Source organism: Anabrus simplex, chromosome 5 (genome assembly GCF_040414725.1).
Source record: "Anabrus simplex isolate iqAnaSimp1 chromosome 5, ASM4041472v1, whole genome shotgun sequence".
NCBI classification, from domain to species: Eukaryota; Metazoa; Arthropoda; class Insecta; order Orthoptera; family Tettigoniidae; genus Anabrus; species Anabrus simplex.
Genome location: NC_090269.1, coordinates 92,413,177 through 92,433,874, shown reverse-complemented (window position 1 = coordinate 92,433,874; position 20,698 = coordinate 92,413,177). Strand labels below are relative to the sequence as shown.

The 20,698-nt window shown below is 37.8% G+C and overlaps 1 protein-coding gene across 2 annotated transcripts in view; it reads left to right on the top strand.

Annotated features, from left to right (window-relative positions):
• Ubr3 (Ubr3 ubiquitin ligase) overlaps positions 1–20,698 on the top strand; it is a 526,217-nt gene that overhangs the window by 348,725 nt on the left and 156,794 nt on the right. For both annotated transcript variants that reach the window (XM_068227568.1, XM_068227567.1), the window contains exons 14-15: positions 5,291–5,457; positions 10,230–10,633. In XM_068227568.1, coding sequence (XP_068083669.1) covers positions 5,291–5,457; positions 10,230–10,633 — 571 coding nt within the window. The remainder of the gene's footprint in view (positions 1–5,290; positions 5,458–10,229; positions 10,634–20,698) is intronic.

Below are 20,698 nucleotides of genomic sequence, written 5' to 3'. Positions count from 1 at the left end.
AAATCTTTAGAATAGTCCTTTTCGAAAAAGACAAGGTCTGGAAAGAAAGAGAGATAAAAATTAATGGGTTTAAAACCCTCAGATATCTTAGAAAAGAGATTCCGTCACAAATGTATGACGTAAAAGCTTACTGTAAATGACACTCCCTATAGCTGGTTTAGACTGAGCCTCGCTCTGACTTGCTTCTCGCCACGCTACTGCGTGTATTGTAGTTGTGTTTTTTTTTTGCCCAGCGGAACTTGGCTAGTGGCGGTAGAGGGGAGTGGGAGGAGGGAACCGTGCTATTAGTGGGAGAAGGGGAAATAACTCGGCCTGTAGTAGGAGCGGGAGGGCGGGAAGTTTGAATTAGAGAAGGCGACTTCAAATTATTAATTTTTCGTGATGATGGAAGCAATGGTATTTGTTCATATAACGGATTTTTGTTCTCTTGTACTTCATTTAAATATTTGTTTGTGTTAATACTCTGGTCCAAACCTATATAAATATTTTCGTAATTGCTCATCAGTAGGGCCCAGATTTCCATGCAAATGCATGTTTTTAAATAAGCTAGCTACACTCTTCAAACTTTGCAAATATTCGTTTTACGGCTTAACAATTCCAAATAACAGTTCATTTTCCGTGCATGTTTACATGTTTTGGCCTTTTTAGGAGAAAATTCATGCATAATGCATATTTGGAAGATTTTGGATTTAATAGTGAACATTTGGACGTTTAATATTGCATAATATGACATATATCAGTCAATCAGTCAATCAGTCAATACTGATCTGCATTTAGGGCAGTCGCCCAGGTGGCAGATTCCCTATCTGTTGCTTTCCTAGCCTTATCCGAAATGATTTCAAAGAAATTGGAAATTTATTGAACATCTCCCTTGGTAAGTTATTCCAATCCCTAACTCCCCTTCCTATAAATGAATATTTGCCCCAGTTTGTCCTCTTGAATTCCAACTTTATCTTCATATTGTGATCTTTCCTACTTTTATAGACGCCATTCAAACCTATTCGTCTACTAATGTCATTCCACGCCATCTCTCCGCTGACAGCTCGGAACATACCACTTAGTCTAGCAGCTCTTCTTCTTTCTCTCAATTCTTCCCAACTCAAACATTGCAACATTTTTGTAACGCTACTCTTTTGTCGGAAATCACCCAGCACAAATCGAGCTGCTTTTCTTTGGATTTTTTCCAGTTCTTGAATCAGGTAATCCTGGTGAGGGTCCCATACACTGGAACCATACTCTAGTTGGGGTCTTACCAGAGACTTATATGCACTCTCCTTTACATCCTTACTACAACCCCTAAACACCCTCATAACCATGTGCAGAGATCGGTACCCTTTATTTACAATCCCATTTATGTGATTACCCCAGTGAAGATCTTTCCTTATATTAACACCTAGATACTTACAATTATCCCCAAAAGGAACTTTCACCCCATCAACGCAGTAATTAAAACTGAGAGGACTTTTCCTATTTGTGAAACTCACAACCTGACTTTTAGCCCCGTTTATCAACATACCATTGCCTGCTGTCCATCTCACAATATTTTCGAGGTCACGTTGCAGTTGCTGACAATCTTGTAACTTATTTATCACTCTATAGAGAATAACATCATTCTGACTTTGACACATATATATTGTTAATTTGCTTGATAGTGCCTTTTTTGAATGTTAGCTTGCACAATTCGGGACAATTTTTCCACGTTATAGGCTACAGTATGTCTATTACTGAGAAACGGAGATAATGCATTCCTGACATCCTATGTGACAACCAAAGTTAGTAGCCTACATACGCTACAGGTCCTATAATCCAATTAACCAAACACTTTATCTGTTGCTTGAGTAAACAATGATATATGTCCAAAGGCTCCACGTCGATCTCTAATTCTTAGAAATAAGGTGTCCCAGTTTTACAATTGTACATTGCTATAATTTGAACCGTAAATTGTGCATTAATCATTGACGGCTCATTTTTCGTCTATGTTAGATGAACAAAAGAAAACTTGTATCGCACTTCTGTGGTGCCGTGTTACTGAGATAGCAGCTTACAAACTCTGGTTTTGAATTGAACCCTCTTCCGTTGTTATCCTGGAATTTCCTACCCGGAACTCACTCGTTACACGTCTTTGTTATCGGAGCAGGCAATCATTACCAGTTACTAAGGACATTCAAATGTGTCTGCAATCATCGAATGGATAGTGATAAGTTGAACAAATTAATTCGTTCAAATCCTGATTTTGAATTTGTCAAGCTTATAAAAGACATATTGTGGTGAAAATGCAAAAGACGTACAATTTGACCTCACTTTTTCTCAGATGTCTTCATTTAAGTATGCACCTGTCATTTTCTCTGCTTAACTCTTTCCGGTCTAACTGCGAGCATAGCTCGCAGCGGCCGAAATTGCGTTCAGGCCGTGCTGCAGGCATAGCCCATAGTAAGGTTTGACAATTCACTAAATATCGAGAACGAACTATGCACACATTCTGGTGGTTACATCGTGTTTCTTCAAGTATTAGTTACGAGAGTATTTAAGCAGATGGCAGTATTATATGTCTAAGTCAGAGAATTTACGATATTTTCGATCAACATGCATCAGTAGATGTTGTCACTCAGTGAGCTGTAAGACATGGCTTCTCGCGGCAAACATGTGCTTGACGAAAGTGATATTTTCAATATTTTATGATATATTATAATTTTATGCGCAAATGAACATATTATTGATGTATGAATTCAAAACAACTTCTTACATTTCATTATGATTGGAGTTTGTTTTACGACCTAGCACATGTTCCCGCGTATTTCAAATTTGCGTGAATACGTAAGATTGTCTACGTATTAATAAAGTTGTCTGTTTAGAAGACTGTATTTTTCTCTTTCTCAGAAGTCTTTTGTGGTAAATGGAACAATATTTTTACATTGAGTAACTTTTGACAAAATTTATCGATTAATATACAATTTCATGAGAGCTCCTATTTTCATTATTGTAATTATTACTATTATTATTATTGAAAACATATTATTTTTATATCGTACTCATTATTGTTGTTGTTTTGTAATTGCAATCCACATTTTATATTAGCAAAATAGGGCAAATATAACAGTATTTCAGAAAAATGTACTTGGTTATTTATCCGTCAGACTTTTTTCTATTTGCATAAAAGGTGTAATATATAAACAATTTTAAAATCTCAAGTGATAGTTGACATAATACAAACTGCGTTTTTCAAAACTAGATGCTCAAACAAGCACAAAGAAAAAAGAATCATGCAAATATCTCCTACAGGTAGAGAGATATAATATTTTAAATATCCTTAAAAATGCCCAGTCCAGAACGTTTGTTAGAGATATTAAGGCCCAGGCTGGAATGGGTTAAGAATGTGCTGACAGATAAAAGATGAGCTTAAATCAAGACAATTTGGAGAAATTAGGTTAGTTTTGTACAATATTTCAAAAGGAACTGAATTTTGATAGTGCCTATTTTGCAGTTTATTGTGCATGTTTTGCCATATGATAGTGCATGACTGCATGCATATTTTGAGATTTGATAGTGCATGGAAATCCGGGTTCTACTCATCAGGTTCCCTTTGTTTACTTTTTTTTAAATGGTTAAGTCTCTTATGTCAGTATATTTGTGACCTCCATACATGGACAATACTGGTCACCTCCATATATGGAGGATACTGGTTGACCTTCATATATGGAGGATTATTATTATTATTATTATTATTATTATTATTATTATTATTATTATTATTATTATTATGACGTCGTCTCGAAACGGAGGTAGACAATCCACACGGCCGGCTCCGATCTTGACGTTGCAGCCATGCTATGTGGATTTATTGGAAGATCTCTCAGGATCTTTAATGCAGTGGTTTCCCGTTGCCTTCTGCATCCTAATGCCGTTGATCAAACTGGTTCCTCCGCCTTTGGGAACAATTTCTTGTCCCCAGGACAATAGAATGCCCTTACCCATACCCGCTTATCCACTCTCGAAGAGACTGTTGGCACTTGGTATAGGGGATCTCCTTATACCCGGAGATAATCGGTTTCTTCATTCGTTAGCCGCCTGCACATAAAAATTATATTATTATTATTATTATTATTATTATTATTATTATTATTATTATTGCAGTTCATAGTATGATATTTAAACAATAAATATTGATTTCATATCTTTGTTAGCAACTGAGAACGACTTTCCAGATTCTAACATTCAGCTTCTGAGTTATTTCGACCTTTCTTAAAGGCTTTTGTACTTTTCGATCAACAGGCGCTGTACTTTACAAGCACTTTTGTGTCGGCATGTTATTTCATATTTATGGTAAAATAATACTTCATGAAACTTTCTGAACTCAGCTTATATACAATTTATGCTCAGGCACAACCTCTACACAATGCTGAGCTAGAAAGAAAACAGAAGCAAACAATAGTTCTAATCAAAAGGTGCTACCTATTTAAATGTGGTAGTGAAGTTGATAACTAAACATTGCACAAAGTTTAAATCTTTTTTTTTTTTTTTTTTTTTTTTTAACCCAAGAACTCCTTTTGTCAAGTTATTTTAAAATCCAGCTGAACGCTTTTCATGTTATTAAAAAGATAACATATCTAGAAAAAAGAGGATATCTGGCATCCCTACCAATAACTCCCCCTGAAGGGTGTTGTCTTTTTTAAGTCTACAAAACACATTCATCAGCCTGCAAACTCGTTTTGAAGAGGCATTAGAGTGGTGTGTGAAAAACACAAAAGGAACAGTTTTCTCCAGCTGACAAGCCTCATGTTTAGAAAAGAATGACACCAATTTTTGGTCAGTTTCTTCCCCAATCTTGATATTTTTCTCAGTGATCAACTTCTCAATTTGTGAGAGATTATCCCTAGATATCATTAAAATCTCTCAAACATGTGACGGTCAAACTTTAACCATAATTCATAATTATTTAAGAATTGCATTACAGGGGCTGACAAAATATGGGTCATTTTACGTTCCACCTACCGTAGTTTCTAAGAATTTAAAATTTGCTTCAACACTTGACATGACAAATTGTCATATGGGACATCGGTAACCTTGTACTGAATGCAGTCAAAGCCTTTCCTATCATCTAACAGAGAGACAGTCATAGCAAGCTGCAATTCTACTCTTTTCAGTTCGTAGTTGGATGTTGAGTAGTTGTTCTTTGGTGACTTTCCCCTTGACAAAAGTAGTTTATTCGAAGTACACAGGGCTAAATATACACTGCACTCAAACGCAGAACATCAGTGCAGCAAGCTCTTCATTGCAAAATGTTCTATTTTAGGTGGCTGACTACAAGGCTCCCAACCTTGAGGCTAGTGGCAACATGCAGCAAGGGATGTATGTACCTCGACCTGCTGTCTGGGAGCAGCTCTACGATCCTATCCATGTTCTGCTGCGTGCAGTTCACCGCCGGGACTTCCAGACGTCTATGGACAGATTCACAGAGTAGTAAGTATGGGAATTCCTATCTATAACTTCCATTCATATTTTAAGCATTGAAGTTTCCACAGTTCGTTGAATTGGTTTTATATGTAAGTGAAGTTCACAGTATTTTTAAACTACTGTTATGTTAAAAATTAAGTTCCCAGTAGAGAACCGTAATTTAATCTCACCAATTGAGAATATACGAAGGCAGATCAAATATAAACGGCAATTTGAATGTACTGCTACTGTTAGTAATAATTCTGAGGCGGGGCTTTGCCACGATGTTGGTCGAGGTGTCTGGAGATGGGGTTTGTGTGCTTGAATGACGGTGGAGAGCTGGGCTGCTTCAGTACGCCATGAGTGAGCAAGAGGTGCACACGTCTGTTGCGCCAACGCATCATTATCAATTTTTTCGCAAAAGAGGGCCCCAAACCTTCTGAAATTTTGACACGGCTCCGTGCACAGTTTGGGGAAGAAAGACTTTCGCAGACTCAAGTGTAGAGTGGGGTAAAATATTTGTGGCAGGAAGAGAAACTGTGGAAAATGAACCTCATGAAAGGAGGCCGCGGATAAGCATCACTGCAGACAACATTGTTGCCATTCGTGACATTATTGGTGAAGATCGACGAATAAAAATTTTGCTGATTGTTTTAGCCGTAGGAATAAGTTACGGAAGTGTTCAAACCATCATCCGAGATGAACTCCATTACAGAAAAATTGTTTGCCAGGTGGGTTCCTCATCTCCTCAGCCAGGAACTAAAAACTTTGCGCCAGGAAGTTTGTCAGAGACTCCTGCATCGCTATGAGGAGGAAGGAGAGGATTTTTTGCATCGTATTGTGACTAGTGATAAAACTTGAGTGCATCTTTACACACCAGAGTCAAAGCAAACAAGCAACAATGGAGTGGTGGCGAAGAGACGAAGCAGGCCCAGTCAAGGCCAAAACATGCCCATCTACTGGAAAGGTGCTTGCAACAGTTTTATGGGACTCTGCGGGCTTTTTACTGGTGGATTTTCTTCTTGAACAAAGGACAATTTATGCAGCCTATTAATGTTACCTTTTGGATGAAGCAAAAGCTGCATATTGCAACAAGCGATGCTGCTAACCGATGCAGAACGTCATTCTTCTCCATAACAATGTAAGGTCGCATACTGCCACTTGAACGCGGGAAAACTGGAGGAAATTCACTGGACAACTGTGGAACACCCTCTGTACAATCCATTTTTATTGCTCTGTGACTACCATGTGATTGGATCACTCAAACAAGACCTAGGAGGACAGCGGTTCGTTGATGATGCAAGTGTAGAAGAGTTTGTGCGCAACTGATTCTGCACACGTCCCTCTTCTTTCTATCAGGACGGCATCAAAAACTTGCCATTCCGAAGGAGAGAATGTGTATGTGTATTGTAGAAAAGTGATCTCTATATCTGTATTTTTTTGGTTGATGCAGTAAATTTTTTTAAAAATCCCATTTATATTAGACCCGCTCTCTTAAGTTAACAAAAATTGAAAATATCCAAACATGCTAGACTCCTCCAGTTGTGAAATTACTAGTGTTGTTGACACTGTTCTACACAATCCTGAAATCCTTCACTCCCTTAAGCCACCTGTCCCTGGTTCTTCCCTTCGACCATTCTTCTGGGTATCCTCCATTCATTTGACACGTCTCTATCCTGTCTTGTAAGTGTTCCTATCTCAGTACTTCCCTCACCTTCTGTCTCTTCTTGTAACTCTTGTTCTGCTCTTCAAGCATTTGATTTCACTCACCTGCACTCTAGTAATATTTATTCCTTTCGTTACTCGTAGGTAGTATTGGAACATAATAGTAGTGATGTATAGGGGATTTCATCTATTCCAAGTAGAAACCTGGGAAAATTTGTCTTGAGTTTGTGCGAACATGCATGGAAACAGACAAAAGATCCAAACTGGAAGTCAAACTGGATGGACTACATCCATTTTTAACCAGCATTATTTGTCAGTGAATGCATGAATACCTGTGAGCTGTGAAATATCTTAGTTGGAGTGGAGTTTTTCATCAAAGTGCTGCATATTGCCATGGATGTTGAAAAAGCTGATACTTTTTCTACAAGGCAGGAGTTATTTATGGAACCAGTGAGAGTCTAATACAATCTGCTACCAATGGATATTCAAGTCGCAATAAACAAGAACTAATTATTCTAATACTTTCACTGATCAAATCACCAAACTGCAGCAAGCTTCGAAAATTCTAGAAGCTGGTCTCCAACGGTTCCAAGATTTTAATTTTTAGAATATCATTTCGACTCAAATTACACATGGAGTCAAATCATAGTTGTTTTTAAATAATTGCATTGGAGATCACAATTATTAACCAAATTCTCAATATCAGAAGTTACTGTGTTCCTGAAATCAATGGATTTTAGAAAAAATGGCTCCTATATTTTAACCTTCAGTTTATATTTATGACTCAAATTTAAAGCCATATTACAGTTGATTCAATCAACCACAGAATTGTGAAAACAATTTTAGCCAAAAAGTTTAAATTGTAGTTACTATGTTTTGGATGTCAATGTATTTTAGTAAGGGTTACTTCAATTCAACATTGTAATTCATATTGTCATACTTTTAATGTGTACACAATTCCTATGTTTTTTTTACATATTATTACTAAACATGGATTTATACTGAAGCAAAAAAATTTGTAAAAACAATCCAATTATGACAGGTCTTAACCTTGAGACAATTATGTAAGCTGAAGATGCTTGTAAATAAAGCGAAATATGTCCCTGTAAATTCGTGTTGTAGTGTTATGAACTAGCAACACAAAACCAATTTGTATTGAGTAGGTGGATTAAAATAATCACTATATTGTAAGCATTTATAGGGGGATCCTAGCTGGCTTGCCAGCAACTTGAGGTAAATAAAATATCTCTCGCGGACCAAACACACAACCCCCTGTGGGTGGGGGGGCGCAGACGAAGAATACACCCACGGTATCCCCTGCCTGTCGTAAGAGGTGACTAAAAGGGGCGACCAAGGGGGCGATTGTCTTGCAACCATGAAACTACTTGTGATTAGTACCACCACGCGGAGAACATCATGGGTCGCTTTTACTTGCGCGTAGTACCACTATATTATGTACCAAATAGGTTTGTGATTAGTAGCAACAGGAGCACCGTGTGGTCGGCTTTTGCAGTACCTGTGATTAGTACCACCATATGAGCGGGACCATGGGATGATAGCTACCCTGGTTCTGCCTTGCCTGTGATTAGTACCCACCATATGAAGAACACCACGGGATAGTGGAAGGTCCCTGTGGTTAGTACTCTTATGTGCTGAACACTATAGGGTTGCGTTGCCTGTAAATGGCGCCTCAATGTGAGAAAAACCATAGGTCTGTAGTACTTATGTCGAATTTCATAACCTGTGCGTAGTACCATAATGTGTGGAATACCGCGAGTCTCTCATACTTTTGATGAGTACCTCAGCATGACAAATACCATGGTTCTACATTCCTAGCGATAAGTACCGTTATGAGGGGCCGATAACTTGGATTTTGGACCCTCTTTAGACTGCAAGCATCATCGATTCAATGTTATGCTATAGCTGCAGTCCCTTGATCAGAAATCATATTGTTTTACGTCAGAATCTGTGAATGTAAGGCATTGTGGGTCACATCCACTGATTGTTTTAAATTCATCTCCATCCATTCATTCTTCGTCCTCACATTTTGTATTCTGGTCAGTGGAGAATTTTGGACTTTTAATTTGTCATTCCATTTCGTCTCATTTCGTACCATTAGGGGCCGATGACCTCGATGTTAGGCCCCTTTCAACAGCAAGCATCATCATCAACAACCACTAATGATACAGTCACTTGATGTAATATTAATTCTCTCATGACTTTTCAAAACAATTTCTGTGAAAATGCACTATGATCTACACCAAGCCCCTACTGCAAAGGTAACTGCATTAAAAATACATTGTGTAGCCTGTGTGTTCTGGAACATGCACTGTTTAACATATACATAACTGTGTTAAAATTCATGCTATGGTGTAGCCAAGGCAAACAGATCAAAACGTTACATTCATTTCTGAAAAGATTGTTGCATTTAAGAATGTTCATCCAGTGATAACCTAATGAAATGTTAGGCAAGCCTAGAGTGTTGTAAACAACTGATGCAGTGTTCAGGACTGTATGTATGATGATGTACTACTGTTGCCCATTGCCTGCTGGCAGATTATGTCACTAAATTTGTTGCCTTTTCATGTTACATAAAAAACTGAGGAAAGCCCACAATATTTTATAAATCTTTTGTTTGTATATTTTACTTTGGGCTATTAAATTACCTGTTATAAGAGAACTTGAATATATTGTAATTCCATTCATTATTTAATTTTGTTTGTAAATACCTTCCAGAAACTCAGAGTTGTTTTATATTCGAGTTAATACAATAGTTGATGGTATATAATATGTTCATATTTGTTCCAGGCCAGACACTGAAAATATGTACGTGCCTGCCTTCCCTGTTCACAGATCTACTCCCTCCCTCTATAATACCTAAGTACAGTATTTGAAACTTTTCACTTTTTTCAACCCTTCTCCTCCAAGCAATATATCTACTGTCAGTTGTCATCAGAAAATTGCTTTTCTTCACATTGAACTTCATTTCTTGCATTTAAGGGTTAATACATATCTTTCACTCCGTCTACAATTTGCTTCCTGGTGCCTTGATTTTCCAATGCTCTCCAGACACTGTTAAATACCTTTTCTATATTGAGGATATTGTGGTATTTTATTAATGAACTGTTTTTCAGTGTCCAACAGGCAGGGAAGTTCAAGGGCAGTGGTACTCCATGGCCACCATTTCGTCTACCAGCTGCATGCCATTCAGCATACGAAGACCCCTGTAAAGTGCTACGCTCACGGGTGTTTCATGCTGCCATGTTTGTGGTGCTGTATAAAGCTGTCCACAGTCAGAGTGTTTCTGAGCATGTGATGGCTCTTGCTATTTACTTACTAGAGATGGCTGTTGTGTCAGCGGAACCTATGGATCAGCAGACGCAGGTGTGCCAGGCTTCTCGGTGTCCACCAGCCGATGTCAAAGATAAGGATTTGACATCATGGTACAGCTCAGATTGGCTCTCGAGTAATCTTCGCCAAGTAGTCAGATCCATCAAGATTGATCCAGAGCCTGCAGTGGTTTTCGATAGCTCTGACAGTAAGTTATACATTTATATTGTGTCATTGAATGGTGTTTCCTTTTCTTTTTAATTGACTTCAGAAACTGTGGGTTGGAGGGGGGAGTTGTGTCAAAAATACCTGATGCGCTTGCCAATACTCGTGAGAAATGTTAGAAATGGACTGGAGTCGCACTCCCACGTTGGTGGTAGTGATCGACCCACCCACCAGAAGGTCGTTGTTGGAGAGGTAGGAGTTAATTTCAGGCATCAAGTGTTGGGACACACGTACGAAGGTGTCCAGAAAATAAAGATACCTTGCATGTAGACTGAAGGATAAATTTGTAGGTGCTGGGCTGAGTAGCTCAAGTGGTAGAGCACTGGCTTTCTGAGATCATGTTGGCGGGTCCGATCCCTTTTCCAGGTCGTCCACGGTCTCTTTCCTGTTCATTAACAGCTTCTCTTGACTACAGTTCTGCAGTGACGTATCTTAACATTCTTCGAAGTGCACTTCTTGTTTTATTAGTTTCGCAACAGTTGATTGCTGCAGTTGAGTTTCTTACATCTTTCTGTTAGGGAGGTGCCGTCTCTACCATTGGGATGAACCCAATCTGAACTGGAAAAGTTACTGATTTATTTAGCACAAAAACAAAATAGAGTTAAATCTAAATGAAGAAGTATTGACTGAAGAGCATTCATTATTTAAATTGGCTAGCTTATATATTAGGAAGAAGAGAAGAAAGAAAGTTAATAAAGAACTAATAACTCTTCCATTTCCATGCCCAGTTTGAGGTATTAAGTCCCCCCACCCCTTTTATCTTCCCCCTCCCATCTTCCCCTTTCCTTTGCCATCACAAGCAATAGTTATTGTGCCGGCCGCCTTCCCCCCTTTTGCCCCTTTTCCACCAGCACAGGTAGGCCAAGCCACATCTGTTTGAGACTCTCAGTTAGCTATATGTATTGAGTTTGTCAACAAGTAGCCACATCATAAGTCTCTTATTACTGTAATTTTTAACTTTAACATCTTCTTTTCATTCAGTCTTAATTGGGATTTTCTCATTTTTTAGTATATTAAAAGAATTTGGTTTGCAACCTGGCTTGCGTGGGTAATAGTTGAGTTCATCCCATACTAGGAGATTAAGTCATTTAATAATAATTTATGGGTTACTTCATCATATCCTACCGACGTTGACTTAATGGAACACATTGTTTGTTTCACCTCTGCTGGAGTTACGTGCAGAAAGTAGAATTGTTCTTCCCCTTATTCCTCTTCACCAAGAATAGTCTCAATGGTCAGTTACTATGTTGCCTGGTCTATATTAACCTATCTATTTGTGAAATGTTGATTCAAAACGTCAGAGGTACATGAATCTCATTAGTATTAATTTTTTTCTTTAATCCTAGAACTGCGGACCCTCTTTCTGGAAGATGGTGCACTGTTTCGTCAAGTGCAATCATCTTTCTGACAGACAGTGTCATTCTTCTGCCATAGTTTTATAACTGGACACCAGATGGCACTAATATAGATACCAGCTAAAGTCTGATACTTTTATCTTCACTTTTGAAAGTCTTTGGAAAACAAGCAATGGTATGGAGAAGTTTATTTAGCTGTAGATGTGAAAGTACTGTCACATATTCTTAGAATCAAGGTGGCAGCTTGCTTTGTTCATTTTTGATTTTTGAATATCTTAATGACAGAGATTATTGTGTTAATTCCGACGAGAAAATTATTTCTAAAAGTAGTAAAAGTGACAGCAAAGTACAAGGTGCCTTGGAAGTATTGGAAAAGTCAAGTAACTGGAATGATGTTTAAGTCGGTGCAGGTTATATTATTACTGGCAGTACGTCAATATTTTAAGAAAACCAATGCAGGGATAAGTGTGAACTGTTGATATTTGTTTAGATTGTTATAAATACTTTGATCACACCACACGAAAAAAAGAAACTTGACATAAGAAAACTAAGATATACTCTAGGTTCAAAATTTGTGAAAAGAACTCAAAATCAATTTCGAAGAAAAATATTGCGTTTTACTTAGCTTTTGAAATGAAAAGTGAAGAATTATGGGGGGAAAATGTAAGAACATACCTGTCTGTTTCAGAATATCATGTTTCAGGAATACATTATCTATATCAGAAATTCTTTTCTTAGAGCAAAATATTTCAACAATTGCCTTTGTTCAAAAAAAATTATTATTGTATTTTTCGATAGTTAGAAATCGTGACAATTTTTTTAAATTTCTGCCATCTTCATGTAGAATGGTCGTTCAGCATTCTATTGATGAACCTTTATTTACACTCTCATTTATGTGCTTAGCTCAATGATGATCATTCATCATATTAACATCTAGGTACTTACAGTGATCCTGTTGAATGACTGTCATCCCATCAACACAGTAATTGAAACTGAGAGGACTTATCCTCTTTGTGAAACTTATAACTTGACGTTTTGCCCCATTTACCATCATCTGCTGTTCATCTCATAACTTTGTTGAGGTCTTTTTGCAGTCTGTAATTCCAGTTCCTTATTCATAACATTTATATACATATACAGAGGTACCAACCTTTGAAATGGCTTTTCCGTAATTCCCCTCCCCTACCCTCCGAAAAATGTTGGAGTCAAATCGAAAGCACACTCATCCCTTCTGGATAATTACACCCTCTTTGCCCTTCCCAACAACAACTATTCTAAGACATATCCTATTGCACCATAAATTTGCACATTACCAGTTAGTTTTGTCATAAAATATTCTTTGTAACTTGTTTTCCCACGCAGCAGGTGCTTTTGTGTGGGATTTTTCTCGTAGCATTCTTCCCCCTGTGAGGACATTTTCACCTTAAGAACAATAAGCGATTCCAGTGTAGATGTGATTATTGTAGGCCTGAATTCATTCTGTATTTTCCTATTAACACTGACAACTCTTTCTGTGGGAGAGGTACACTTAATACTGCAATGATACAGGGTTACATTTTTTAGTGAATAGGAGAGCAGAGTTATTCATTCACAATGAATTTCACGACGCTCACGGGTAGCAAAAGGAAGTGACGATCGAATAAGTATCGTTGGCAACTCACAAAATTTGAAACGAAGAGAGTCGAGTACCAATGCTCGAAAAGGTTTAATTCTCCTTGTTTCCTTATTTTTTCCATAGAAATTATATTTTCCTTATAATGTCGCTTTTCCGTAACAATTTATCCTTGGACCGTAAAGCCGTAATCGGCAGGGGAAATCCGTAATAATTACGGATAATTCGTAACAGTTGGCACCTCTGCATATATACATACCTATATAAGAAAACATATATGTCCAATAACACTGCCTTGAGATCACCCTCTAATTCTCTATTTCCTAGAAATTTATCCACCCATCAGATATGGTACGATATCCCAACCCATAGCCTTTCGTATATCCCCAGTATTCTTATCAATTTCAGTTGCCTTTCTAGTTTTCAACTCTTGTATCTTTTTGTAAATATCTTTATCATAGGTAAGTAGTCCATTAGCATGTTTCACCTCCTCTACCTTGACATCATTCTTATATCCAACTATCTTTACGTACTGCTAACTAAATATTTCCACCTTCTGTAAATCCTCGCATACTGTTCGTACCAAAATTTAAGGACACTTGCATATTTCATGAACATGATTCCTGTCCTTAAACTTTTGGTTTCAGGCATATGATTTTTTTACAGGAAACAAGTACATATCACTCTTTATTTTGAAGTTATTGAATCTTTTGTTTATAATAATTGGAAAGGAAAGAGCTATTTTTTAGTACTTGAGCAGATCTCAACAATACAATATGGGGATTAACATTAATAATTTTTGTTATGGAGAAACAGATACCTGTAGAATATTTATAATTGTAATAGAGCAACAGAATATGTTTCCATTAAAAACAACGTAACACAAACTCGGTAGCTTGAGGGGTCTCCTGTTCAGCCAAGATTAAGGAATGTTTGTTTTATTACCTCTCTCTGTGGCTCTATTGCAAGGTATAAAACAGGGGATTTGCATTACCATCCCAGTTAACATTTGGTAAAATTAGATCACCCCCTGCATTCCTGTTCCTTTCAGTGTCGTTTTTTACATAGCTCGTTTACTTCAAATAATTCTGTGCCATTGTTATCCTTTCCAGGTGTGTACATCCCAAAAACATCGTTGCCTGTTATCTTTAGAGATGAGCCTTATGCCTAGAATCTTGTGTTTCTCATCCTTATCTTCTTCGTAGCTTACAAGTTCTTCTTTCACCAGAATGAATTTCCCACCTCCTTTTGAATCTATCCTGTCTACTCCAGTTCTAGGAGAAAATTTCTGCATCAATGTGGAACTAAGGTTTGTACATTAGCATGAACTACTTTTGTAGGGAGCTGGGAAAACTGTTAAATGCATTTATCGGGGGATTAACGGCAGTGATCTTGGTTTGGGACTGTGCAGGGGTGGAGGGGAGTTTCCTCTCAGCTGAATGAAAATAGGGTCCTGAAATTTCACTTTGAGTTGCTAACTCGAAAAATAAAATATCACAGCAGCTCGAATGGTAAATTATGAAAGATATTGGTTACAGTGCAGTATCTGATTGTTTTTCCTTTTTCCTTTAGTTTCCTTTTGTTGGTGAAGACCTCATTCTACTTCCAGTACAACGTACATTTAACAATAATAAGGCGTGGACCCACCCTGTGACTTCTGTATATGTCCTGGCTGCAGATTAACACCAATTTCTTGGGAAATATCCATTATTATGCCGTCTGTATTTTTATGAGGAGGCTCTTTTACACCGAACACACACAGTGATTGGTGATGCTGGTTTTGCTTTAGAGAATAATTCTGTTTTCCTTTAGATCTTCTTTCAGTTGCTCTTTGAAGATTGAGCCACTTTGACAAAAATGTCCTTGCTGCAGCTTGCTCTAAAGGAGTGAGCCTAACCAAGCCATTGTTAGTTCCAGCAGAATAATTCCCCTCACAAATTGCAGGAAGTTACCTCAAGATTATGAAGTTTGGGGAACAGCAAATGAGAGGTTGGATACTGAGAACCCTCAACTACCTCATCTGCATGATCCTTGACAAAGACCCTATGTGAATTCAAGTCTGTTTACTTCCCGGTCAGACAGATTTTTTTAGGTATGTAATGTCACAGTTGTTGAAATCTTTCCTATCATAAGACTTGAAAAATGCTACATCTTGAAAGTACCCATTTATATGGAAGACATTGTGAATCCATCTGTTCTACCAAGATAGGGTAGGTGAAGGAAGAGCTTTGCACCTTTGAATCCCCATACTGAGACTATGAAAATGAAAATCCACAGCCTGTTTCCAGTCATTCGACCAGGTCAGGAATGGAATGAATGAAGCCCCAATCTAGTAGCAAAAATAGCTATTGTGACAGCTGCCGAAGCCTGTCGCATTCCCGTGGGGCAATGATTAATGACTGACATATAAAATGAAATGATATTGAGGAGTATTGCTGGAATGAAAGATGACAGGGAAATCTGGCACTTCTGTTAAATAATGGATTTTGGATTTTTTTTTTTTTTTTTTTTCCAAGCATTATTTTAAAGTGAAGGTTAATGTGTTGTACAGGGCCAGTTTTTGCGAATGTTTCAAGTCATTATCACGTATGGTTACACTCAAGGTCTCTTGAGACAGATGACTGTGTGTGGCGCCTTGAACGGCGCCTGTCCAACCCCCGATGCGGGATGGGATTCTCATTGGCTACCCTCAAATTTCCACACGTACCACAGTGGCAAATATTAAGATACTGTCTAATAAGAAGTGTAAATATTTGTATTTACTCTTTCTTCTATTCAGAAATGCAGACGTCACCATTGTTCACACATGATTCAAATCCGACATTGAACCGCCCATGTCCACTAATTGTATGAATCTTTACTATGATAAATTCCCATGAAGATATAATGATACACCCGATCCAGGAGAAATGTGAACATGAAGATTAGAGTGCAGAGTGGAAATGACCAGTGAACAGGTCGTGAACTGGAGATGGGCCTCCTAGGCCATAGGAAACAAGCATAAGAGGCTAAATTGACATATATCATTCTTACATCAGACTTTGTTCCATGTCATCTTTACCAAGACCATGTTCATATGGTAAGGGCCTACTCATAAAACAATAGTTTTACTTACATAGTAGTTTTGTATTACTTTCATCTCAAAACAACAATAATCCACGACTTGGATTATAAATCCCAAAAAGGGAGTAAATCTTTCCAACAGATTTTCATCACATAATAAAACCCAACTCAAATGTTACCTCCCACGCACAATAAGAATATTTAAATAATCCAGGAGTAGTTAGGTAATAATCATCAAAGTCAATCACGGAAAGGTAATTAGTGGACCAAGTATTAGCATGTGCAGAGCGCATGAAAATAAAAGGCAGCTAGAATTAAGACGAACATGCTTGCCATCTTTTACTTCAAATACCAAAAAAAGTAATGGGAGGAGATTAGGGGAAAAAGGGGCAAAACACTTGAACAATAAGGAGGAAATCAAGAACAATAAGGAGGAAATCAAAATAAAAGTCTAGGGAAATCCCATAGTCTATGTACACCCCGTTTAACTACTCGTTTACACACACTCGCACTTACACATATGCCAAAAGAGCCACACTGGAGGAAAACTGGTGGTCATGCACATTGTTCTACGGTCTTAAACAAGAGCAGTTTACAAGTCAAAAGCTCAAATGAATAGGTTCAAAAGGCACACGATATATGTAAATATCGGCATCCTTTCCAGAATAGGAGTGGCAATCACATAAGTACCCTCAAACTTCAACAATGTCTATCCTATACAGTGCAAGTAAAGCTCAGCACTGACATGAATTGTGAATGACATAGAAAGGGAAAATCCACACACGGAACAAACATGTACAATAAATGTACTGACCACTCAGTTGTTGTAGCATAAAACATCCATTACATATAACAGAGAGGACGTGTACCAATACATACATAGAATAGCAAGGGGCATATCAAATACAATCCAATAATATCTGATAAAATTCTAAAAGTGTCTAATTGTATAAAGTTCATCTGTTCAATACATGTCTGCCACTTAATAAATGGTCTGTCTAAAAAGCTACATAGGACATGTTTCGACCTAGCCTAGGGGTCATCATCAGCTAAAATAACATACAGATGAAAGACATATACAAAAACAGTGATACATAAAAAAACTTGAGATAAAATACAATCAACAAATGCAATGAAAATCTGTGTTTAAAATGTACATAGCTTCAATCTTGGACGAATTTAGTTGTAACAGGTGTGAGTTCATCCGTATTTAATACAGCTGTTGGTTGACTGGAGGGAGTACTTAAAATTGTGAAGACTGTTAAATGTTGTTCTATTTGTCATGCTTCTGGAAACAGAGTGAAGTTTCAAAAATCTGTTACATTTCTTCATGGAGAATTCAAGTATAGCCAGGATTTCCTCTTTCCTTCAGCCCTGTGCTTCTATAGATCAGGTTGGGTCGGTGTTGACCTCCACACTGACTGGCGACCGTTCTGATGTTCTGTTGTTACTACCTTGTAACAATCCAATAACGCAAAAGCAAGATAATCACCCATAATGAAAGTGATACATTTCGCTATTAAGTGATCAAGAAATATAAAGATAAATAGACAACACCCAGAAGAAAAATGTGGCGAGCACAAATAATAAAAGTAACAGAAACATACAAGGGAACTGGCTGCAGAAAGAAAATCAATTGCCTAGTTTATAGATTCAAAGTGTACCGTTATCTTCAGTGTCCCAAAGATAAGAAAAATAATCCTTTGAAAGTGCAGGAGGTAAGAACGGCAACCTTTAAAGCGTTTAAAAATGCTGTGCCGAAACATATCAGGTCCAGTTTCCAATAAGTAGGCGTATACCGAGGGCTACCAAGGCTATCGGTGAAGCCCAAACCTCAAACGAAAACAATGGAAATCTAAAGCACAATATAATGTAAGCATCTGACACATTGTTCCATTTACAAAACTTGAAAGCAATGAGAAAAAACGTTGCACGTATTTCTGAGAGCAAGGTATCGGAGACTGATATTGCAGATAACATAGTACCAATATTTCATTCCACTTTACTTCTACATCCTTGTAGGAAAATATTGTAGGGCTGCTGTTATCGGAGTAATAGAGTTGTCTTTTTATAGGTAGATCTGCTAAAATGAAATGCAATCTTTCAGGTTTAGTGTTCTCTTTTGTTGGTTGGAATAGAATCCATGATCATGGGTCGGACACCCACCACTCATCTCTCAATGAAGCTAATAAACCAGTGAACGATGATTACGACCACTAGTAATGCTGTAAAATTCAACATTTTAGTGTAGTAATAATAATAATAATAATAATAATGATGGTGCATGGCATCTATATAGGCTTGGTGATGACCTAATGAGGATGAAATAAATACAAAGACATCACAAATTACCAGTCCCCAAGACAGGAGAATTAAAAGAACGAGGGGGTTGATTCTGAGAGTTGAACCGGGGCCATCGGACCAAAGGCAAGTATTCTGTCCATTTAGCCACAAAGCCGGACTTTAATTTGCTAAACCTTAGGCTACCATCTCCAGTGATCAGGTGTTGAGTATTGACAGTAGCAGAGACAAGGGCAATAGCTTATGAAACAGCCTTGACAACGCAGCAGGCTACTCCATTGGCTATTGGCTGCAGCTCGAAACAGTTCAGGCTTGACGTTCACTAAACCAACTATCGAAAAGGGATAACCTAAGTTTAGTGGTAGCCCACGCCTTCATCCTAGGATGCAACTCTCGTAGGTTCGTAGCTCATCCAGCACAGCATGGAAACAATTTGTAGCATTTCCTGCTTTGTGATAATTCACTGTAGGGTTCGGCACTATGTCCCTGTTTTGGAACACTGTGCCAGTGCACAGTTATGTTCCGCTATTCCGGAGCACTTGAGTGTCAATTGTTCAGAAACATTCTCAAGCGAGACAGAGATACTGACTCGCTGTCCCGTCAGAAGCGCCACTATGCACTGCCCTTCGCCTACTAGCTGACTGTGCAGTGGGTGCCCAGGACGCGGGACTGTAACTGCGCAGTAGAGAGAAGTTCGAGGGGCAACATTACATGCTCCGCGCCAGCGAGAACGTGCCTGTACCGAACGTGCTGTGTGGTTGGTGTGTAACTGTGTGTAGTTATGGCCAAGTCCAGCATAAAGCTGCACGGAACGTGAACGAACAGTTGGAATACTGAAATTCGTGCCCAATAATCACGTTTAAAGGCTGCTTTTAGTTTAAGATTTTTCTGGTCAATATGAAATACACATAACACAGTTACAATGGCAGTACTGGTGTTTAAAATTAACTAATTCAATCATATTTTCACCAGTTGAATGTATCGGCCTGTATTGTGAGTAATTAGGGCCAGGATAAAACTTCACGGCGCGTGAGAAAGTAGTCGGAACTCTGAACGAAATACGCACCCAAAAAATCATGTCTAAATTTTCTTTTTAGGATAAGAATGTTTTCATTCATTCTGAAATACATCTGTCACGATTACACTGGCAGTACATATATTTACAAATGTCACAATGTTATTTTCACCAATTAAAAGTATACTCACACAGTTGAAGAAACATTCGTCAGTACTCTATTCACGTACACAATATACAAGCAGAACACAAAAATAATAATTAACCAATACAAGCAAAACACGAAGATAAAAATTAAACACTGTATACACAGATTAAAAGTAAAACTTTACACGCAGAACACAAAAATAAAAACTGTGGGATGTTTAAGTTGAAAATGTCTTGTCATTGTGCCGGTTGAAGATCCCTTTGCAGAAAAAATAGAACATAATTGCATTTCACTCTGTCTGGTTTTGTTCTAGTAGAAAAGTCCTGAACAAGACTCCGATGCGACATTATGGAAAGTTTACCGTCTTTCGTACGGTTTAATTACTTTCATGCTGTATGCTCTTTGCACTTCGAATTCCTTCTCTCTCAACTTCCATTTACCTTCTTTAATATCTCTAAAATTTCTCTCAACACTTTCTCGGGGTTTGATATTAAAAAGTAATTTGGACTTTAAGGAAACTTTTAAGCCCAAGAAAAATATAGGTCATCGCTTTG